The sequence below is a fragment of the Barbus barbus genome (assembly GCF_936440315.1).
Source record: "Barbus barbus genome assembly, chromosome: 24".
Classification (NCBI taxonomy): Eukaryota; Metazoa; Chordata; class Actinopteri; order Cypriniformes; family Cyprinidae; genus Barbus; species Barbus barbus.
Window position 1 is genome coordinate 5,524,190 of NC_136752.1, and position 25,244 is coordinate 5,549,433.

Consider the following 25,244-nt stretch of genomic DNA (forward strand, 5'->3'; position numbering starts at 1 on the left):
ACATAAAAGTGTCACATTTTTATTTAGTTATACATGACGATATAATAACATGAATTTAAATAAACTAAATATAATGTTTTGTGATTACAACATCAACATTACAGCTTAGAAACTGTTAGTGACACAAGCTAAAAACAATATCTAAGCACAACACTTGAATGATCTACACACAAGCTCTTATTTTACAAAAACATGATGCTCAGCAACAATGGCCAGTAGAAGAACTGCAGTAGAAGGCGCTATATAGAAAATATAGTAGTTCAGGATGTTACTAAATTACAACCATAAATTCTAAAACAGTTATCACGGTTGGGCCATTGAAAATTGTTACAAACTTCATATGAAAAACATCATCATGAAATATAATTCTAAGTGCTGGGCTGCTTATGCACAATGTATACAAAGTTAATATGGGTGCTGGAATAACTATGCACTGCTTTTGTGTGCAGTGTTAAACAGCTTAATAAACCATTCACAATGGCCTCAAAAAACACCAAGATGAGCAAATTTGTTTTTAAAACAATTCTAAAATGATTCTTTAATAAATTTTAGTGTATTGTATTGAACGCAAACAGTCGTTGATTCAGTCAGTTGAACAGTCGATTGATTTATCAACAATTTACACATTAATTCATGATGCTTGTGTCAAATGAACAAGGCCCACTGTCTGTATACTAGTCAATCATTGACTATTACCAGTGCATAATACATAATACATTGAATATACAACCTAAAATTCATCAGTTCGTTTTAATGCAGATTGTTCAGGTAATTCATTAATTTCCTGTCTTTTTTGTGCTGTATTGCAACTTAATGGACTCCAACTCGGTTGGACGTCTACATTCCAGTTGTTGTGGCCTGAAATAACATAAAGGGTTCAAGTGTCCTGACCATCACTGTCCTCCTGCTGCTGGGTGACTGGCAGGTTGCCTGGATAATCTAGAAGCGAAATAGGGGTCTCCTTTGCTCCTGTTTGCTCCCTCTCACGTCTAGTGATTCCTCTGCTGCTTGCCTTCGAAGATATTGTCTGACCCCGGAACAGCTGAGCCTGATGTTGACAGAGACCCACTTTGCTGAGCAGTATAAAGACATCTCCTTGGAAGGCCTTGGTGAAGATGGCATATAGGAAAGGGTTAGCGCAGGAATTCAGAGGATAAAAGAGCACCAAAAGAATCTTGGAGTTTGACACAGTGATGAGTGGGTGGTCCAACGCAGCGGTCATAGCATACATTGAAATTGGTGCCATGCAAAGGAAGTCTGTAAAAATTAGCACAGCCATACGCTTGGCAATGTTGGTGTCTTTGTTGGCAGACTGATGACTGGGGTTGTGAACAGCACAATAGATCTTGATGTAACAGGCACAAATGACTACAAAAGCCAGGATGTTAAAAACAAGCACACATAGGATGTAGATCTGGTCCACAAGTGTCTGGGTGTCCATGGGCAGACAAATGCTGACCTTCTGGTAGCTGCTGACCCCAATGAGAGGCATAAGAGCCAATAAGAGGCAAATGATCCAGCCTACCAGCATGATGACTGAAGCATGGGACAGACGCAACTTACGGTCCAGTCGCATGGCGTATGTGATGGCATGCCAGCGTTCTAGAGTAATAGTGGTCAGTGTGTAGACCGAAAGTTCACTAGCAAAGACGGAGAAGAACCCAGCTAGGTTGCATCCCGGACCTGTCTGCCAATCAATAGCATGATTATAGTATTCAGAACGTGTGTGGAGGTCCACGGAAGCAATCAGCAGAAGATAAATGCCCATACACAGGTCAGCAAAGGCCAGGTGGCACATTAAAAACCTTGAAACTGACAGTTTGTAGTGGCTGGTGAGCAGCACCAACAGTACAAGCAGGTTGCCCAAGACAGCAAGCAAACTTACAAACCACACAGATACCCTTAGAAAGCTGAAACCCATGATGTCCTCACATGGGTTGAACTCATCAGGGGCAGGAAAACAGGCGACCTCCTCTCCCTCCTCACACACAATGTAGTCATAGCGGCTGTCAAACTCATGGCTGGTGTCTTCCTGGGGGTTCTTCAGGGTTTCGCCAAAGCCCACATCATCATCTGGGTGCCCGCCAAAGTAGGTGTGGTAGTGCAGGCTGCTGTAAAAGTCTTGGTGGTCGTAGGTGTCTCTAAAGAGGTTATCACCCGAATCGATGCCAGGTTCCATGCTGCTGTGCAGGCCAGGAATTGTAAAAGTTCCCACAGATCTTTTTTGAAGTTGGTTATATCTGGCAGTAAGGTTACATATGATGTCCTCTAAGTACCTGTCATGTAAAAAGCAAAAATCCTTATGCTTGCATGCCAGAAAATACATTTTAAAAGGCCTTAAATCTTTTTTGCATGCTCACTAAAACTACAATTTCAGAAATGTTGGGACATTTTTTACATTTGAATAAAATGAAAACTAGAAGACTTTCAGATCACATGAGCCAATATTTTATTCACAATAGAACATAGATAACATAACAAATGTTTAAACTGCGAAATTTTCAATTTTATGCACAAAATGAGCTCATTTCAAATTTGATGCCTGCTACAGGTCTCAAAATAATTGGGACGGGGGCATGTTTACCATGGTGTAGCATCTCCTTTTACAAAAGCCATGCTGTTGTAATAGCTGCAATATGTGGTTTTGCATTGTCCTGCTGAAATACACAAGGCCTTCCCTGAAATAGACGTTGTTTGGAGGGGAGCATATGTTGCTCTAAAACCTTTATATAACTTTCAGCATTCATAGTGCCTTCCAAAACATGCACACTGCCCATACTGTATACACTTATGCACCCCCATACCATCAGAGATGCTGGCTTTTGAACTGAACGCTGATGACTTGCTGGAAGGTCTCTCTCCTCTTTAGCCCGGAGGACACGGTGTCCTTGATTTCCAACAAGAATTTGGACTCGTCTGACCATAGAACACTTTTCCACTTTGAAGCAGTCCATTTGAAATGAGCCTTGGCCCACAGGACATGACAGCGCTTCTGGACCATGTTCACATATGGCTTCCTTTTTGCATGATAGAGCTTTAGTTGGCATCTGCAGATGGCATGGGGGATTGTGTTTACCGACAGTGGTTTCTGGAAGCATTCCTGGGCCCATTTAGTAATGTCAATAACAGATTCATGCCTATGAGTGATGCAGTGTCGTCTGAGGGCCCAAAGACCACGGGCATCCAACAAAGGTCTTCGGCCTTGTCCCTTACGCACATTTTTTTTGTTTCTCTGAAGTTTCTCTGAAACTTTTGATGATGTTATGCACTGTAGATGATGAGATTTGCAAAGCCTTTGCAATTTGATGTTAAGGAACGTTGTTTTTAAAGTATTCCACAATCTTTATATGCAGTCTTTCACAGATTGGAGAGCCTCTGCCCATCTTAACTTCTGAGAGACTCTGTCTCACTAAGACATCCCTTTTATGTTACAGACTTGATGTCAATTATAATAACTTAATTGTTAGATGTTCTCCCAACTGAATCTTTTCAAAATCCCTTGCTTTTTCAGCCTTTTGTTGCGCCCGTACCAACTTTTTTGAGACTTGTAGCATGCATCAAATTTGAAATGAGCTCATTTAGTGGATTAAAGTGTAACATTTCTCCATTTAAACATTTGTTATGTTATCTATGTTCTGTTGTGAATAAAATATTGGCTCATGTGATTTGAAAATCTTTTAGTTTTCATTTTATTCAAATTTTAAAAAGTCCCAGCATTTCTGGAATTCGGGTTGTACCATAATATTCAGAATTTTTTATAGAATTAGGCAACCAATTATATGACACCACAGTTTAGTGTAGTATTGCAATGAATAATCAAAGCCACAAACCCTCTTTTTTTCTTCAAGTTCTTGAATGCACAGCAGTGGCTGGGGTAGGTCAGGTCTGCTGTAATCATATGTCTGAAAGTCTTGATCGGTGGTAGTTTTTTGAGGGCCCAGACATTCCGAGCACAGAGTTCCCGAAGTGACTCCAAGCCTCTGGTTGGTAGGGAAGTGACAGCCGATTCTGATACATCACTGATGAGAAAAGAAGACAGCAGACTTTCAAAGAATGGCTAAGATATGCAACTAATTTTCCGATAAACAGATCAGATACTTTCTCATTTAAACAGCACTCATGGTGCTCTCATTATACAGCATTCTAGAACATTCTACAGCATTCTATACAGCATACTAGAATTAATACTAGTGCTGCTGTTAGAGTGTTCTGGCACAACATTGTAAACAATTGTTCAAGTATTAACAATGTAAGATTGTTAATGGATACAAAAAATGGATACACTGTCAAAAGGGCGTTAGTGCTTGCAATTTAAATGCAGACTTAGGGTAAGCTGTGCTGTGTGGGTTTCAGTATTACCTAAAGAATAAATTTACCACTGCCTGTTTTGTTTTTCTCTGAAAATCATCAATCCTCCCTATAGGATATTAACCCTCAGAGTAAAAAATGTCCATGATAATATGAGCTTGTTGATGTTTTTGCAGATGTTCCAAAGAGTCTATTGTGCAACATGAGTTTAAAATTAAGAAGAAAAAAGAGAGAAAAAAAACAAAAAAACAAAAAAACAATTGCAGCCTGCTTGTCTGATTTTTTCATTTTGAGATAGTTAGCCAGTGACCTCATAGCAATGATTTCACACTGAGCTGACTCCTGAGAGGGTAGCTGAGGGGCCACATGATTAACTTATTAAAGAATTATGATTTCAGCAGGCCCACATTAGCAGACAGATAAGATTACTATGGTCAACATCCTGCATTCAGATGAGAAGATATTTTTGCACTTACAGGAAAATTATTAGTAACACCGATGAAGAGTAGGCTAGATTTATGAAGTCTGTTACGAACATAAATATATAATCTTTATTAAATTAGTTAAACCACATTATTTCCATTTTTTTTTAAAGAGAAAATGCTAAAATTTTAATTCCATTGTGTATTTTTGTCTTATGACACATGATCTAATCTCTAAAAACTTTTTTTACAAACTTGTACAAGTCATCTTTATCTGCCCTATATTACAATCATAATAATACAATATTAATCTGATTATTTAGAGTACATTTTTATAATTTGTACACGCACGCACACACGCCCCCCCCCACACACACACACACATTTATATATATAACCAAAATGCAGCAAAATCATTCATGGACAAAGGCAGCAAACCCTGAGTAAAAGAGCTCAGAGAGAACTACAGACACTGAATCTGAAGTGCTTTCAGGAGAAACAAAAGGCACTCACAGGAGCATTGGCCCACTGCTAGTCCCAGCAAACATTCTCTCATCCAGCCTTGTCAGCTGCTTATTTCTATGCAGGTACCTGTAAAGAAAAGGTTTCAGTTTGGTGATTATAATTCTGTCATTAAATATTAAAGATGAAATTAAAATACTTTTTGTGGTGCTTGTTAAGCCACAAACAAACCCATAAACCCTAAAGTATTTAGTCGGTAACGTCCCAAAATATTTGTGCTATATAAATGCTGCTTGTTGAGAATAGGTGCACAATTATTTGTTATAAGTCTTCAGATTTAGACCTTTCACCTGGCTGATAGCAAAAGTCCTACTGATTTACATTAAAGCACACACAGGACTGAACCAGAATGTCATAAAGACTCTTTGGGGCCAGGAAGCAAAAATTGCCACAAAACCACATTTTCTTTAGAAAATGCAATCTCCAATAATTTGATTCAAAATAAGAACATTTTTAAATAGCTGCTCCTTTAAATACCCTACAACACATTTAAGATTTTTTTTATTTATTTTTTCTTGCAAAACAAGACAAAAATACTGAATGCTGAAGAAAATTACTCTGTGCAATGTGGTTTCTAAAATAACATGAATTTCATAACCATGCTGGATGAATTCTCCAGTGCAATGTAGCAGCGCAACAAGGCTTGCTAGGGGGGACCACCTTTACAAGCAATTTAGAAATCCAGAAATGGAGTTTAACACTTTCATCAGGTGCTTTTGTCCTGGTTTAGCAGTCCAATGTAAACATGCAAAACCAGAGACATTAGCAAGAGATTACAACCTAAGGGAGTTTGAGATATAAGGGAGATTGACCTTAATATCCTGTATTCTCAGCAGAGGTTAATAACACAAGAAAATAGTAAATATTATACCCCCAAACTAACCTTTACTCTAGAATACACTTTTCCATGGGAACTGATTGAGAAGACACTATGCTATGCACACGATTACGTGAATGGATAGTTCAACCAGATATAGAAATTATATCTTTATTTAACCTGTTGTTTTTTCAGTGGAATAACATCTGAACACATCTGTCAGAAAGGACATAAAAACAAAAGTTCCATACAATAGTCCATACAACTTTAACATATATTGTATACCTAAAGCAGGGATCTACAACCCTGCTCCTAGAGACGTCCTGCAGACTTCAGTTCCAACCCTGAGCCAACACACCTGTCTGTAATTATCAAGTAACCCTAAACACCTTGATTAGCTGGTTTAGTTGTGTTTGATTGGAGTTGGAGCTGCAATCTGCTAGCTTTCCAGAAACAGTTGTCTAAAGCAATATGATAGCTTTGTGTGAGCTACAGACCATATTTTAAGTCCTTTTTAGTCTGTTTCTTGGAAGATTAGTGCCTTGTCCAAATACCCACACTTGCGGTCTTTGCACTTGACCACTTGACAACTTATATGACGTATTTCCTGTGTTTGGCCCAAATGTTCAAGTGAGGATGAAGACCACAAGTGTGTGTCGAACTTATAGTGTTGTAAAAATGCAAGTGTTTACATAGCTTTATTTGAATTTTAATTACTTTGCATTTTAAAATCAACTTCTAAATGTCTGTTCAGTAGTCCCTATAACATCACAATTTTAATTTGTGGTGCTTCTAATTAAATGATAAAAAGCAGTTGCAAATGTTGTGCAAAATAAATATCACCACTACTCATCTTTGCACCAATAAAACCACTGTTTTTCTACCAAATTATTTGTAATATCTAATTATTATATTAATATTTAACTTACATTGGAAAGGTTTCCGTGACCTCCCGCGAGATCTCATCAAAAAGTCTCACGATTTATTTCCAGAACATGATGCAGGATGGGATACACTTAGCCGCGAATACTGCTCTAGAGTGTGGATTTAGTGTGCGTTAAGGGCACTGCGCTTTGCCGTTAAGACCTAGGACAGTCTTGCGCACTTGTGGCCAAGACAGCAAGTGTGGGTATTTGGACAGTTTAAGAACCGGTTTTGGTGGTGATTTAGTGTTTTTGGAATGGTGTATGGTAAGAATAAAAAAAAAAAACAGGTTTGTAATGTAATTTATGTAATATATATATATATATATATATAAAATAAAATAAAATATTGTGAAAGAGTTAATTATTTTGTAACTTATTTAAAAAAGTGAAACTTTCATATATTCTAGATTCATTACACGTAAAGTAAAACATTTCAAAAGTTTTATTGTTTTAATTTTGAAGATTAGAGCTTACAGCTCATGAAAGTCAAAAATCCAGTATCTCAAAATATTAGAATATTTACATTTGAGTTTCATTAAATGACCATCTCTACAGTATAAATTTTGGTTCCCTTTCAGTCGGTCACTCTCAGTCATGTCGGTGACCGACGAATTGGGATCTCGCTTAGAGAGACCAATCCACTTTAAGTGTATCTAAACGAGCCAATGCACAGATGATGATCTGGCAACGCAGCCAGGAATACCAGATCCAGATCCAGAAATGGTGGCTATGCTTGCCCGGGCCGCCGAGAGGGTCCACCGCGTCCTGAAACCTCGAGGTTGGACGATTGGTTTCTCGGGGTGGCTCGCACTGGTTCTCAGGGCCCACCCCAGTGCCTTTCTTCCTAGAGGTCGTGGACGACACCTTTCACTGCCCGAAACCGCCCCAGTGGCTCGTCCTACCTCACCACCCTCGATGGGGGGCAGCCCAGGAGTATATGGAGATATGGAGACGGTTGCGATGCAATTGTGTTCAAATACCGCTGCCACCTGGTGGGGCAAGCCATCGCACCCCTCCCCGGCCTGTAAGTACTCATTGGCCCTGATCGGCAGTGCCTATACGACTTGTGGAGAAGCTGTCTCCGCTCTGCACACTATGGCGTTGTTGAAGGTTCATCAGGCCAACGCACTGAAGGACCTGCATAAGGGTGGGCACGACCCAGAAGTTCTGAAAGAGCTTTGTATCACTACTGACCTCGCGCTACGAGCGTCTCTGGGCCGTGCAATGTCCACTATGGTGATCCAGGAGCGCCATCTCTGGCTGTGTCTGGCTGACATGAGGGAGAATGAAAAGATGCGGTTCTTGAATGCACCTGTGTCCCAGACACTCTTTGGTGACGCAGTGGAGAATTTTGTTCTCAGCTGTACAGAGAACAGTTCTCAGCTGTACAGAAGCAGACTCTGGCTATCAAGCACATCCTGCCCCGGCGTGCAGCTGCTGCCTCCACCCGGCCTCCGACAGCAGCGCCCCAGTCTACTCGTCGCCGAGGGCGGCCCCCTGCAAACGCAGGAGCCTCCAGCAAAGCGGCACCGTGGAGCCGTCCGGGCCCTCGCCAAACCTGGTGGCAAGCGGAAGAAAAATGAGGCCCTGAGATGGGCGGCCAAGAGATGGCAAAAGACAAAAGAGCAGTTTCCTCTATCTCTGGGTCCCCAGAGGGGATGGAGAGTTGTGGACGAGCCAGTCATGATTCACACTCACCCTCCTCTCTCGCCAGTGAGCAGCTGTGGGCGGTTCGAGAGTGCGATCAATTGTACTACTCACGCACCCTCTGCCCGAATGCAGGTAGGTGTTGCACACACACTGAGCCCACAATGAGACACCCGAGATGGGTCCCTGCATTCCCCCTCGCTGCCCCACTGTCGGTGGTTCTGTTGGTGCCACTTGTACGGTTTCTTGTACGGTGGCTAGCGCTCCCCAGTCCGTTTCGTTGGCTCCGTCAGACCATCAGATGCTTCTGTCTTGCGTGCAGAGATCACAGTCCTACTGGCGAAGGATGCGATAGAGCCGGTCCCTCCAGCCGATATGAGGACAGGGTTTTACAGCCCTTACTTCATTGTACCCAAGAAAGGTGGTGGGTTAAGGCCAATCTTGGATCTGCGCATCTTGAACCAGGCCCTTCATAAGCTCCCGTTCAAGATGCTCATGCAGAAGTGCATCTTCGGGTGCGTCTGTCCCTGAGATTGGTTTCCAGCGATCGACCTGAAGGACGTGTACTTCCATGTGTCGATCCTTCCGTGCCACAGGCCATTCCTGCCTCACTCAGGAACATGCTCAGTCGGTGTTGAACTGCTTGAATACGTTCAAGAGCAGGATGGCGGTCTCACTGAAACAGTTTCAGAGGCTCCTGGGGCATATGGCAGCTGCAGTCACACCGCTGGGGCTGCTTCATATGAGACCACTTCAACACTCCCGAGGTGGGCATGGCAACGCGACACTTACCGGGTTCAAGTCACACCGGCCTGCCGCCGAACCTTCACCCCGTGGTCAGACCTTTCATTTCTCTGGGCAGGAGTGCCCCTGGAACAGGTCTCCAGGCATGCCGTGGTTCACACGGATGCCTCCACCACTGGCTGGGGGCCACGTTCCACGGGTTTGCAGTGTCGGGGGTTTGGACAGGCCCCCAACTGCACAGGCACATAGCGTAGCGTTGCTGGCAGTACATCTGGCCTTGAACCGTCTCTAGACACACTTACGAGGCAAGCACGTACTGGTCCGCACTGACAACACTGTGCATACATCTACCGACAAGGTGGTCTACACTCCCGTCGCATGTCGCAACTCGCCCACCACCTCCTCCTCTTGATTCAGAACCATCTGAGGTCGTTTTGTGCCATTCACATTCCTGGCCTGCACAACCAGGTAGCCAACAAGTTATCACGAGCTGCGCTCCCCGGAGAGTGGAGACTCCATCCCCAGATGGTCCAGCTGATTTGGAGAAGTTTCAGAGTCGCTCAGGTAGACCTGTTTGCATCTCTAGAAAACTCTTACCGCCAGTTGTTTTACACCCTGACCGAGGGAACACTCGGCACGGACGTACTGGCACACAGCTGGCCGTGGGGCCTTCACAAGTATGTTTTTACCCCAGTGATCCTTTTTCGCACAGACATTGTGCAAGATCAGGGAGGACGAAGAGCAGGTCCTGCTCCTGGCGCCATGCTTGCCCAATCGGACTTGGTTCCTGGAACTGATGCTCCTCATGACAGGCCCTCCTTGGCAGATTCCTCTGAGGAAGAATCTTCTGACTCAGAGATGGGGCACTCTTCCAGACCTCTGGAAACTTCATGTCTGGTCCCTGGAAGGGATACGGAGGTTCTAGGTGACCTAGCCCGAGAGGTAGTTGACACCATCACTTCGGTGAGAGCACCGTCTACGAGACACGCTTACGCCTTGAAGTGGAACCTGTTCGTCGAGTCGTGCTCTTCTCACAGAAAAAACCCCTGGAAATGCCCGATCAGAGTTGTGTTGTCCTTTCTACAGCAAGGGCTGGAGTGAAGGCTCCCTCCACTCTAAAAGTCTATGTGGCTGCAATTGCTGCTAACCACGACCCCGTGGAAGGGAAGTCGGTAGGGAAGCATGACCTGGTCATCAGGTTCCTTAGGGGGGTGAGAAGGTTAAATCCTCCACAGAACCTCCTCTATACCCTCTTACTACAGCAGGGTCAATTTGAGCCTTTGCAGACAGTTGAGCTCTAAGTTTCTATCAATGAAAACTCTGCTCGCACTGGCCTCCATCAAGAGGATAGGGGACCTGCAAGCGTTTTCAGTCGACGATTCGTGCCTAGAGTTTGGGCCGGCTGACTCCCATGTAATCTTGAGGCCCTGGCCCGGCTATGTGCCCAAGATTCCCACTATTCCCTTCAGGGATCAGGTGGTGAACCTGCAAGCGCTGCCCCCAGAGGAGGCAGACCCAGCCCTAGCTTTGCTTTGTCCAGTCCGAGCATTGAGAGCATCTCAAATGTTGACAGGACGCCATGCTTCAGGACCTCAGACCAGCTCTTTATCTGTCACGGAGGCCAGCAGAAGGGGAATGCTTGCTAAAATCACTCCAGAGAGTCTGTACTGTAGACCCTGTTGAGCTCCTCCGTCCCCTCGGCAGCCAGACGTGGCGGAGCGTCCAGCGACAGGCCCTCACCCTATAAATCCATGAGAACCGTTAGAGGGCTGGGTTCCATATGTACCTAAATGGATCCCAGATGTGTAAATTCCACGGTATAACCCCTGAGCCATGTTCCCTGGCAAACCTTCTGCCATTTTTCAAGAGGGTTACAATCACCTTAGTCTTTCATATGCACCTAAATGGTTGTTCATATGCATAAGTCCTCTGAACCTCCTTTGGGAAGGATGGGGCTTCCGCAGCGTTCCTGTTCGGAACGGGTATGTTTTCCCAGTGTTATCCAGTCTTACTGAGTGGGTAGTGCCAAAACAACAGAAACTGGTCTTCTTGTGGTAAGCCCCGGCCTACGCCAAAAAGAAGGGGCGCAGGAGGCTTCCACAGGACACTGGATGGGGCAGTATTCGTGGCCCATTGGTTGGGAACCCAATTCGTCGGTCACCGACGTGACTCGGAGTGACCGACTGAAAGGGAACGTCTCGGTTACGTGAAGGAGGAAAAGGAGAGGTCACGTCACCATTGCTTCTGTACCACCGCTGAGTGACCGGGTCACCAGCTCGGCTCCTCAGCGAAAACCTGAACATGCACTGCACCTGCTGTCTACTTATACTCACACTGTGATCAGCAGCAGCTGCATGCAATCATCGCATGCCAATGTGCATTAGCTCGTTTAGTTACACTTGAAGTGGATAGGTCTCTTTAAGCGAGATGCCAGTTTATAGGTTACAGACGTGATGCTTCCTTTCCCTCTTTCAAGGAATGAGGATTATATACGTAACTGAAACGGTATCTCTTGTCCTTTGAAACCACAATAATGGGGAAGACTGCTGACATGGCAATGGTCCAGAAGGCAATCACTGACACACTCCACAAAGAGGGTAAGTCACAGAAGGTTATTCTTGAAAGGGGTGGCTGTTCTAGGGCTGGGCGATATATCGCATGCGATTGTCATGCGCATTTCGTCAGTAAAGCCGGTTCCGTGATTAGCTAAATCTCCATCACCTGCTTTCAAATGGAGTGGCATTTAATTTACAGAGCCATAGTTCACTGACAAGCGACACAATATCGCTTTCATCATCGAAGGCGATTCATCTGCGATAACGAACGTGACATTGCGTAGCTTGTCAGTGAACTACAGCTCTGTGTATTAAATGAAAGCTTTCCATTTGAACGCAGGTGATGGAGATTTAGCGCTAATCACGGAATCGGCTTTACTGACAAGATGTGCATGATCATCGTGTGTGATATATCGCTCAGCCCTACTGTTCACAGAGTGCTGTATTAAGGAAAGGACGTGACGTGTGGCCAAGTATAGTGTCCCATACTTGGAATTTGTGCTCTGCATTTAACCCATCCAAGTGCACGCCCACACCCACACCGCAACTTCTGAAACAAACAATGTCAGAAGCATCTTACCTGGGCTAAGGATAAAAAGAACTGGGGTCTCATTTATAAAACTCTCTGTAGATTTCATTCTAAATGTGTACGTATGCTCAAAAGCTAGATTTTGCGTATGCACAAAAGTTTTCAGATTTATAAAGCCATGCGTATGCCAGAACCTGCACAAATATCCCTTTATAAATCCCAGTCATGGGAAGATTGTGCATACGTGCATCTCCACCCCGACTCCTCCCTGAAATCACCATATATGGAGCTTACAACACCTAGTTTTTTATGCATAACCTCATCTGTATATAATTTCCATGCATACTCCCATCCACCTGATGCCATGTTTAACATCGTCAAAGGTGCATTAAGGAAATATGAGATACAGACTATAAATGCCATTTGTGCCATACATTAATTTTTATTGCTAAAAATGATTGAATATTCTTGTTATGTTTTAGAATAAATATATCAAGATACAAACTAACAAAATAAAAACAAAAACTGTTTAAAATAGTTAGCAGGTATATTAGAATATTTTATAATAGAGTTGATCTAATGCTTTTACACTGGCCAAACAGTATTTCAATAGTTTTAAACAATTCAAATCAAACTAAATGTATGCAGTTTTGCTGATAAGTTGAACATCTTTTAGCTATTTTTAGTGGAAACAGATGGGATTTATTGCAGTGCCAAATGGTCTGACTCGGTGAGTCACTAACAAAGTGTTTTTTAAAGGAAACGTCCTATCCTTCAAATACAGCGGTACTTTTCATAATGTTGTGGAGATGCCTTCACACGACATCAACACCTCCGTGCAGCAGTGGTTGTACAGTAAGCTATTATTATTGGACCTATTCAAACCGGACAATGGAACGTTTGACCACCGAATTCAGAAGTGTCCGCCATAATATTGAAGAAATTGTATAATTTATCATTGTTCTTGCTAAAAAAATATTTTCTCATAACATGAGATCTGCAGTTTAGTTTAAAGATGAATTATTGTGCACCTATAGCACTCCTCGCTGTCATTAAAAGAGGAAAAGTGATCAAGCGCATCCACTACAAATAGGTCTAAATTCATATAATTTTGGTTTAACTTCTGCGTAATGACTTTATGTAATTTCAGTTCTTATCTCCATTAATGAAGTGGAATATTTAATGTAAATGCATATATCGACATGAAAACAGCTTAAAATCATTTTAAGGGAAAAAGACTTTGTGGCATGGGTCAGAGTTTGTGTGCAGGTGCACACATTTTCCCATGAAGTTTGTTTTTATAAATCCCACCTTTTGCGTAGGAAATGGGCTCACAGTCCTCCTCTTCCGAGCATTCTGCTCGCAAATGTCCAATCCTTGGATAATAAGATGGACGATCTTAGAGCCAGGATTAGTTTCCAATGGGACATAAGGGACTGCAATATCCTTTGTTTGTCAGAAACGTGGCTTTCGTCCTTGATCCCGGACACTGCTGTAATGCCGAGTGATAACTTCTCTGTTTTTCGGATGGACAGAACAGCAGAGGCCGGTAAATCCAAGGGTGGAGGAGTGTGTTTCATGATTAACAAGAAATGGTGTGATCCCAGGAATATCTCCATTCTGTCGCGTTCCTGCTCGCCTCATCTGGAACATCTTTCCATTACTTGCCACTCATTTTATCTGCCCCGGGAGTTTTCATCGATCATTGTTACTGCTGTGTACATTCCACAGGCTTCCACAGGCGGACACTGGCTTGGCTTTGTCTAAGCTTCACGATGTACTCAGCGGCTACATTAACAAACATCCTGACGCTGCATTTATCATCGCGGGGGACTTTAACAAAGCTAACCTCAGACGGGTCATGCCAAACTTTCATCAACATGTATCCTGTCCAACTAGAGGACCAAACACACTGGATCATTGCTACACTCAGTTCAAGAATGCCTACAAAGCCCGCTCACTACCGGCTTTTGGCAAATCGGACCATGCCGCCATTTTCCTAACACCGGAATACAAACAAAGGCTCGTTCAGGAACCTCCGGTGCAGAGAGTAGTGACGCGCTGGTCCTCCCACTCAGAGGCTATGCTGCAGGCGGCTCTTGATGACGTCGACTGGAACATGTTCCGGACGAGTTCTTCTGACGTCAGCGAGTTCACGGATGTAGCACTGAGCTTTGTAAACACGCTAACCGAGCAAGCTACAGAAACAATAACTAAAAGGGCATTCTCCAATCAGAAACCGTGGGTGGACAGAACAATCCGTGCTGCGGTTAACACACGCACTGCCGCTTACAATGAGGCTCTTCTAACCGGGAATATGAGCGAGTACAAAGCATCGTGCTATGCTCTCCGACGCGCAGTAAGAGCCGGCAAACACCGATACAAAGAGAGAATTGAGTCTCATTTCTAGCTCAATGACTCTCGAAGCATGTGGCAGGGACTGAGGAACATCTGTGCCTTTGGAAACAAATCCTCCGCGGAGGTGAGAGCAGATCCGTTGCTGGCCGACGAGTTAAACATCTTCTACGGCCGCTTAGACTGCAACAGCGGCGGCACGTCTCTGCCGTCCAGCTCGTCAGGAAGCAGCAGGCAGAGCAGCGATGATCCTGTAATCACCGTGTCGGAGGATGAGGTTCGGAGGGCACTAAAGAAAGTGAACGTCAGGAAAGCAGCCGGACCTGATGGATAACCGGCCGTGTTCTGAGGTCCTGCGCCGATCAGCTTGCTGGTTTGTTCACGTCTATCTTTAATGAGTCCATTGCTACCTCCGTGGTTCCCACCTCATTCAAAAAATCTGTCATTATCCCTGTGCCTAAGAACAATAAACCCTCTTGCCTGAATGACTATCGCCCACTTGCCCTCACATTAATAGTCATGAAGGTTTTTGAGAGACTTGTAAAGAGCCACATCTGCTCCTCCATACCTGATACTTTGGACCCTCTTCAGTTTGCCTATCTCCCAAACAGATCTACGGACGATGCCATCTCTCACGTCCTCCACTCTTCCCTCACACACTTGGACAGCAACAATGGGAATTATGTAAGGCTGCTATTCATTGACTATAGCTCAGCTTTCAACACTATAGTCCCCATCAAGCTGGCCTCTAAACTCACAGACCTCGGCCTAAACTCCTCACTCTGTGACTGGATTCAAGACTTCCTCACCGGCAGACCTCAAGTGGTGAAAGTTGGCCAGTTCACCTCAAACTCCATCACCCTGAATGTAGGAGCCCCACAGGGCTGTGTCCTGAGTCCCCTGCTCTACTCTCTCTACACGCATGACTGCGTGTCCTCTCACAGCTCCACATCTATTATCAAATTCGCTGATGATACTGTGGTTCTGGGCCTCATCTCCAACAACGATGAGACCGTATACTTGGATGAGGTAGAGAGACTCACATCATGGTGCCAGGACAACTGTCTCTCTCTGAATGTGAGCAAAACTAAAGAGCTGATCATGGACTTTAGGAAGAGACAGCAGCAGCCCTACACTCCTCTTATGATCAGTGGGACCCCTGTGGAGAGGGTGAATAACTTCAAGTACCTCGGTGTAAACATCTCCGAGAACCTGACTTGGACTACACACATCCAAACACAGGTTAAGAAAGCCAAGCAAAGACTGTACCATCTGCGACAGCTGAGGAAATTCAGGGTCTCACCAGCAATCCTGAAAACTTTCTATTCAGCGACCATAGAAAGTGTATTGTGCGTATGTGGTGTGGTATGGAAACAGCTCCAATCAGGACTGCAAAGCACTACAGAGAGTTGTGCGCTTAGCTGAGCGCATCTCAGGGTCTGCTCTCCCCTCTATGCAGGACATCTACCTCAAATGCTGCAAAAGTAGAGCTGTTAAAATCATCAAGGACTCAAATCACCCTGGTAACCATCTATTCACTTTGCTTTCATCTGGTAAGCGCTTCCGTAGCCTGATGGCAAAGACTGAGAGACTTAGGAGGAGCTTCTTCCCCCAGGCCATCAGGCTCCTAAACTCTAACTCTGTGTCATAACATCACATGACTCCATGTAAATATCACCATATCAATAAGCTATTCATAATTTTTTCTACCTCATATTGCTGCTATTTAAATACCCTGTACAACTTTTTGCACATTCCTCTTTATTACTATCTAAGTCAACAACATACTGACCTGCACATTTATATTTATATTTATATTTTTTATCTTTTATTTTATTTAATTTTTTTCTACTTTTCTTTTTCTTAATATTTTTATACTTTATAATTGCACTGTCCTTGGAACGGACCTGACCTACATTTCGCTGCTGGTTATACTCTGTATAATTGTGTATGTGACAAATAAAAATCTTGAATCTTGAAGTGGTGTACAGCTCTTTCAGGGCTGGTTTTGTGCGTACGTACACTTTATAAATGAGGCCCCTGGACTGTTGCTCAGTGGTTCGAAGTCCTCTTTTCAGATAAAAGTAAATTTTGCATTTAATTTGGAAATCAAGGTCTGGAGTCTGGAGGAAGACTGGGGAGGCACAGAATCCAAGCTGCTTGAAGTCCAGTGTGAAGTTTCCGAAGTCAGTGATGATTTGGGGTGCCATGACTGCTGATGTTGGTCCATTGTGTTTTATCAAGTCCAAAGTCAATGCAGCCGTCTACCAGGAGATTTTGGAGCACTTTATGCTTCAATCTGCTGACAAGCTTTATGGAGATACTGATTTCCTTTTCCAGCAGGACTTTAGCACCTGTGCACAGTGCCAAACCCACTTCCAAGTGGTTTGCTGACCATGACCATGATATGTTTGCTGACCAGGACCTGTGCTTGATTGGCCAGCCAACTCGCCTGACCCGAACCCAAAAGAGAATCTATGGGGTTTTGTCAAGAGGAAGATAAGTAACATCCGACCAAACAATACAGACAAGCAGAAGGCCGCTATCAAAACAGCCTGGGCTTCAATAACGCCTTAGCAGTGCTACAGGCTGATCGTCTCCATGCTACGCCACATTGAAGCAGTAATTCGTGCAAAAGGAGCCCCAACCAAGTATTAAGTGCATAATTAAACCTACCTTGGAGATCTTGAAATTTCTGTTTTGTAAATATTTTTTGATTAATCTTTGAGAAAATATTCCAACTTTTTGATATACTGAATTTTTTATTTTCCTAAGCTGTAAGTCGTAACCATCAGAATTAAAAAGTAATAATAATAAAAAAAATATTTCAGAAATATTTCAGTTTGTGTGTAAAAGGAAAACAGAAGTGTTAATTATCTGACCTAAAAACCCAACGTGTAATAACCTAGAACACTATCTAACACTTGACGGCTGCTCTGTCATTTCTTCTTCATCAGTTAGGAAGATAGGTGTGCTGTTTGTTAGCAATCTTTAATTTGAAAGCCATGTTTCTAGCGTCTGTAAAACTGTGTTTTTCCATCTCAAAAACATATCTAAATTGCAACCTATGCTCTCAACGTCAAATGCAGAAATGCTAATTCATGCGTTTATGACCTCAAGGTTAGACTATTGTAATGCTTTATTGGGTGGTTGTTCTGCACGCTTGATCAACAAACTACAGCTGGTCAAAATGCAGCAGCTAGAGTTCTTACTAGAACCAGGAAGAATGACCATATTAGCCCGGTTCTGTCAACACTGCACTGGCTCCCTATCAAACATCGTATAGATTTTAAAATCTTGTTAACTACTTATAAAGCCCTGAATAGCTTAGCTCCTCAGTACCTGAGCGAGCTCTTATCACATTATAGTCCTCCACGTCGGCTGTGTTCTCAAAACTCTGGCAGTTTGATAATACCTAGAATATCAAAATCGTCTGCGGGTGGCAGATCCTTTTCCTATTTAGCACCCAAACTCTGGAACAATCTACCTAACGCTGTTCGGGAGGCAGACAAACTCTGCCAGTTTAAATCTAGATTAAAGACACATTTATTTAACCTGGCTTACACATTACACACTTCTATTACACACTTCTATTACACGCTTCTATTATTCAAATCCATTAAAGGATTGTTAGGCTGTATTAATTAGATCAACCGGAACCGGGAACACTCCCCATAACACACGATGTACTCGTTACATCGTAAGAAGAATGGCATCTACACTAATATTTGTCTGTTTCTTTCTTATTCTGTTTCTCAGTCCGTGTCCGGATCAGATGGTGGGATCAGCGCCGGGAGATGATGTCTCCCTGATCGTCGGCGGAGGACGGGACACCTGGATTAGCCTCGGGGCCATATCCCCAGTGAAGACCTCGACTTAAATAAAATAAAACTAAAAAGAAAAGAAAATAACTAAAAATATAATAAAATACCTAATTACATAATACTATTATTGTTAGAAATTGCAACAATATAAAATAGAAATAAATACATTTATACATTTAAAATTTTAATTAAAACAATAAGTAAACAATAAATAAACAATTCTCTCCTGGCGAACTGGCCTCCCAACTGAGCCTGGTTTCACCCAAGGTTTTTTTTTTTTTCATTCTGTCACAGAGGGAGTTTTGGTTCCTTGCCGCTGTCGCCTCTGGCTTGCTCAGTTGGGGACACTTGATTTCTATCGATTATTGTCAATTTGATTTCGCAGATACTTTTTAAACTAAACTGATCTAGACAATGACATCTCTGAATTCAATAATGAAATGCCTTAACTGAAAATTGAGTGTTTAATCTTATTTTTATACATTACTGACATCAATACTGTTAATACTGTTAATGTTGATACTGTTAAGTGCTTTGACACAATCTGTATTGTTAAAAGCGCTATATAAATAAAGGTGACTTGACTTGACTTGACAATGAATCTAGAATATAAGAAAGTTTGCTTTTTTAAATTAAATTACAAAAAATAAAGACCTTTTCCATAATGTTCCATTTTTTTTAGATGCACCTGTATACATATTTATACACTGCCTGTCCAAAAAACCCAAAAAACGTCACACACTCTAATATTTCGTTGGAACGCTTTTAGCTTTGATTATGGCACGCATTCGCCATAGCATCATTTCGATAAGCTTCTGCAATGTCACAACATTCCAGAATATTCCCATCCAGAGTTGCATTAATTTTTTGCCAAGATCTTGTATTGATTATGGGAGAGTCAGACCTTTGCGCAAAGTCTTCTCCAGCACATCCCAAAGATTCTCAATGAGGTTAAGGTCTGTCTGACTCTTGACTCTGTGGTGGCCAATCCATGTGTGAAAATGATGTCTCATGCTCCCTGAAACACTCTTTCACAATTTGAGCCCGATGAATCCTGGCATTGTCATCTTGGAATATGCCGTTCCATCAGGGAAGAAAAAATTCATTGATGGAATAACCTGGTCATTCAGTATATTCAGGTAGTCAGCTGACCTCATTCTTTGGGCACATAACATAATCATCCATGCAGTAATTATCCAATGGGAGGATCTTACCTATTTGCTTAGTTAAATCCAGGTGGTGACTTTTTTTTTTTTTGGATGGGCAGTGTATATTTACAGGTCCTTCTCAAAAAATTAGCATATTGTGATAAAGTTCATTATTTTCTGTAATGTACTGATAAACATTAGACTTTCATATATTTTAGATTCATTACAACACAACTGAAGTAGTTCAAGCCTTTTATTGTTTTAATATTGATGATTTTGGCATACAGCTCATGAAAACCCAAAATTCCTATCTCAAAAAATTAGCATATCATGAAAAGGTTCTCTAAACGAGCTATTAACCTAATCATCTGAATCAACTAATTAACTCTAAACACCTGCAAAAGATTCCTGAGGCTTTTAAAAACTCCCAGCCTGGTTCATTACTCAAAACCGCAATCATGGGTAAGACTGCCGACCTGACTGCTGTCCAGAAGGCCATCATTGACACCCTCAAGCAAGAGGGTAAGACACAGAAAGAAATTTCTGAACGAATAGGCTGTTCCCAGAGTGCTGTATCAAGGCACCTCAGTGGGAAGTCTGTGGGAAGGAAAAAGTGTGGCAGAAAACGCAGCACAACGAGAAGAGGTGACCGGACCCTGAGGAAGATTGTGGAGAAGGACCGATTCCAGACCTTGGGGGACCTGCGGAAGCAGTGGACTGAGTCTGGAGTAGAAACATCCAGAGCCACCGTGTACAGGCGTGTGCAGGAAATGGGCTACAGGTGCCGCATTCCCCAGGTCAAGCCACTTTTGAACCAGAAACAGCGGCAGAAGCGCCTGACCTGGGCTACAGAGAAGCAGCACTGGACTGTTGCTCAGTGGTCCAAAGTACTTTTTTCGGATGAAAGCAAATTTTGCATGTCATTCGGAAATCAAGGTGCCAGAGTCTGGAGGAAGACTGGGGAGAGGGAAATGCCAAAATGCCTGAAGTCCAGTGTCAAGTACCCACAGTCAGTGATGGTCTGGGGTGCCATGTCAGCTGCTGGTGTTGGTCCACTGTGTTTTATCAAGGGCAGGGTCAATGCAGCTAGCTATCAGGAGATTTTGGAGCACTTCATGCTTCCATCTGCTGAAAAGCTTTATGGAGATGAAGATTTCATTTTTCAGCACGACCTGGCACCTGCTCACAGTGCAAAAACCACTGGTAAATGGTTTACTGACCATGGTATTACTGTGCTCAATTGGCCTGCCAACTCTCCTGACCTGAACCCCATTGAGAATCTGTGGGATATTGTGAAGAGAAAGTTGAGAGACGCAAGACCCAACACTCTGGATGAGCTTAAGGCCGCTATCGAAGCATCCTGGGCCTCCATAACACCTCAGCAGTGCCACAGGCTGATTGCCTCCATGCCACGCCGCATTGAAGCAGTCATTTCTGCAAAAGGATTCCCGACCAAGTATTGAGTGCATAAATGAACATAATGGCCATTCTTTTATTGGTCGGATGAAATATGCTAATTTTTTGAGATCGGAATTTTGGGTTTTCATGAGCTGTATCCCAAAATCATCAATATTAAAACAATAAAAGGCTTGAACTACTTCAGTTGTGTTGTAATGAATCTAAAATATATGAAAGTCTAATGTTTATCAGTACATTACAGAAAATAATGAACTTTATCACAATATGCTAATTTTTTGAGAAGGACCTGTATATTTATTTATTTTCATGTTTGGGTAAACTATTCTGTTAATGATCAATGCTCCATAAATGTGTTGCATCAAACTTGTGTATTTATGTGGCTTTAGATACATTTGTAGCACTTAATTGTTTGAATTTTTGTTAAACAAGTTTTTATAAACAACTTTACACTGAGTCCAGCTTTGTGCCATTGAAAGCATGATGTTGGACTTTCGTAAAGCCATTGCTGTACAGCCTCCTGTTGAATAAAAAGCAAAAAATAAGAGTCATGTCTTTGTGTAAAAATCTTGCTAATAACAGTGTCTACTTGTTCAGAATTTGACAATCTGGAGTAGATATACAAATAGCCTCTCCAGGAGACAGAGATGCTGGAGTCACTGCAAATAACTGCACCAGGAACTAGAACAGAATTACAAATATCCTGTGCTAAAAGGGTTTATTTTCATCACTAGAATCCTTCCAATATAACTATAAGTAACAATAGTTATGCACTTTCTCCAAAAAAAAAAAAAAAAAGAATAAATCATGGAGGAAATGGACAAATGATAGCTCAAAACTAATATTTCTCTGTTGACAAAAATGTGTGACAAAAATGTGAATATGAGGGAATATTACAAGACTTACACTGACAGCAGATCATTGGTAATGCCAAGAAAAGCATTAGCTGGAATTTCAGCAATATAGGGATTATCGCTTAGTTCTCTGCAGGAACAGCAGAAATAGATTAAAAGAATACTTTCAAAACACTGATCTGTACGAAAACTGCTGCATTAGAACACTCCTCACAGTAGGAAGTATGAGTCATCAGCCTGGATATTGGTCAGGACAGGGAAGATGGTGAGGCCTGTGTTGAATAAGCCTCTGCAAAATATAACACCTCCTGGTTATTATTTCAAGTTCTTATGCATTGTCCATAATGACACTGATTTTATTGCTAGAGGTACCTGCACTTTTGGTTGCAAATAAGTGTTCCTACTACTGAGTGCCCTAATGCTATTGCTGGGCTACCTGATTATAGCTTTACATATCAAGACCATTCTCTTGAGCACAATAATCAAACATGTAGTACATTCTATATCTACACTCAAAAATAAAGGTGCTTCATGATGCCATAGAATAAACTTTTTTGTCTAAATGTTCCATAAAGAAACTTTTCTGACATTATTTGTGATCCCTAATCGATTAATAGCAGAAGTTGTTACTTCATTAACTGAACGTTACTTCATTAACCTCAATAAAATATTTAAAACAGGAATACATGACAAAACATGTTTTTTTTTTTTTTTTGCAATTTGCAGACAAAAGTATGTAGACAGTGTCTTGCTCACAAATACTGTAATTTAGGGAGATTCTTAAAGGCCTCTGGATGGATGAATGTCAAATTTCTTGTGTTTCTTATTTCTCTGAAACAAGAGAGAGAGAGAGAGAGAGAGAGAGAGAGAGAGAGAGAGAAATTACATTAATTGAAAATGTTCTTTTTAAAGTGCTTGAATGAAAGAGATAGGATGCTACAGTATCTTAGCTGGACATTATGCTTGAATGTAACAGAATTCATTTCACATTGTTTTTGCAGATGATGAGAATAACAGTTCTTTACGTCATTTTCTCTTGTTCAGTTTACTCAGCCAGATATGCTAAATGAAAGCACATTTTCTAGTACAATAAGAAAACCTCAACAAAGAAAGTACAGTGGCAGAACAGTTCACTAAAATCATGGGTGCATTTAATCAGGGATTCAATACTGGTATTGTTCAGTTAAATGCTGGTTAGTTTTGTTCTAAGTGAGAGTAAATCTCAAAATGTATTGATGAAAATATTATTTGTTTGTCGATAAAAAATCTGAAAAGGTCTGATGCTTGGGCACATGCCTGAGTGCACAAAATTAAGTAACAAAAGTTTGTAACGTCTCTGATTAGAGGTAGAATTAAAGGTGCTGTATGTAGGATTGACAACTAGCGGTTGAACTAGGTATTGCAGTCCAAATTCAAAATATTGGAGAGGGTTCTTTTCACCCAGCCCCTCAGACTTGATGCATATGCAGGTTGCCAAATTAACGACACCAACAGGAACGAGCGCACATGACAATAAATGAAATTAAATACGCTGTGTTTTCCGCCAACTGGCAACCCGGCGTGCCTAAATACAATTGGGTAAACTGGCTGTGGGTGGGTTTCACAAACCAAAACACAGACTGACATTCCGGGCCAGAATGCACATTTTCAAAGGAGAATAACTGATTGTAGCATTGTTTTTCAGGTAAACAAGTGTTAACTTAGCATGTTTCTTAAATATCTGAAAACATATGGTATTTTTATGCTTTAATAGAGTCAAAAAATTACATAAAGCACCTTTAATATATTGTGATTCTGTTCCATATTATGGTGGAAAATAATTACTGTGGTAAAGACTTTGGTTGAAAATGGTAAAGATTTTATTCTTTTACTTCTACGGTAAAGATTGCCTATCTCTTCAGTAGTATAAACAGGGAGCTGCTACAAAGTCAACACATGTCAACATGCACAATGCAGAAGGGCAGTGAGTGTGTCGCCTGTCTGGGCAGTCCCCAAGCAGAGTCGCTCTCTCACTAACAGTGCGTTTCCACTGGCACGTAGTGAGCACAGCGGAGCAAGCATTTTCAATTCATTCCTATGTAAATTGAGCATAAACGTTCAATCACTGTGAAAAGTAGAAGATGAAACGCAAACAGGATGTAAACATTGTTTTCAGAGGCATGCTCTGCCCTAAATTTGACATGCCCCAAAGCAGTGGCGTTGTAGCGTTGCCAGTGGCACTGAGCGCAGATTTGAAGCTGTAGTGGAAACGCTGCTCGCTGCTTGCCTTCTTCAATGAAGGCAGCTCCACCCTCTCGTTTCTCCTTTCTCAGCAAGGCTTGGAGAGAGAAACAGCGGAGTCATGGGGCTGAGCAACTGGGCCTGAGCAATCTCACACCGGCACAAAGCCCCCCTGCTGCATTTTGATCCGCTGGTGTGTGACCCACGGGGGCTGACTGCTCTCGTTATGAAAGCATCGAGTCTAGCGCCCCCAAACGGCCTCTGTCAAGCCTCCAAGCCTCGTTCAGCTCCAGGTGCTGATGCCAATGTGTTTGTTGTAAATACTTTTGTGAACTCTGGGTCCATTCAAAAAGTGTCCACACAACCAACATTTTCAAAGGAGAGCAAATTTCTCTTCCATTTATCGCGAGTGTCTGTCCCCACAAGGCGACCCACCTCTCGAACCAATCCAACCCTTTGCCACACAGGCTGAGGCCTGGCAGGCCCTGAGTGTCAGACTTGGGGATAATAAAACGAGGCTATTCACTTCAACTCGCTAGAAGACCTCTGCGATTCAGCGGTGTGGTTCCCTCCTTTTATTCAGAGCAAAGGCGCACCCATCCTGGGCTCCGAAGTGATGATTTTGCCTGGCGAAAGGAGCCGTAGAAATGGTTCCCCCAGCTCAGAGCGAGTCAGGCTTCTACAGCCGCTACTTCCTTGTCTCCAAAAAGGATGACGGCCTAAAGCCGTTCAGGATGATTACATTGAAATGGATCCTCTGTGAAATGTGCCCAGGGGACTGGTTCTTTTCACTGGATCTGAAAGATGCCTACTTTCACATCCCGATAGCCCCCCACCACAGATGATTCTTGAGATTTGCCTTCGAGGGCGTGGCATATCAATACACGGTCCTTCACTTTGGACTGTCCCTCGCACCTCGCAAACTCTTTCCCCGCTGAGACAGATGGGAATCCGCAT

General features: G+C 42.5%; 1 protein-coding gene across 1 annotated transcript; it reads right to left on the reverse strand.

The window, feature by feature from the left end:
- On the reverse strand, positions 1–25,244 carry LOC306844173 (thyrotropin receptor-like; the record flags this gene model as incomplete). The annotated part of the gene is made up of 8 exons (XM_079376124.1): positions 1–2,276; positions 3,831–4,019; positions 5,244–5,321; positions 21,665–21,733; positions 22,120–22,197; positions 22,282–22,356; positions 24,252–24,384; positions 25,184–25,244. 8 exons carry the CDS (start codon positions 25,242–25,244, stop codon positions 878–880), a joined length of 2,082 nt encoding a protein of 693 aa, XP_079232250.1. The 3' UTR covers positions 1–877.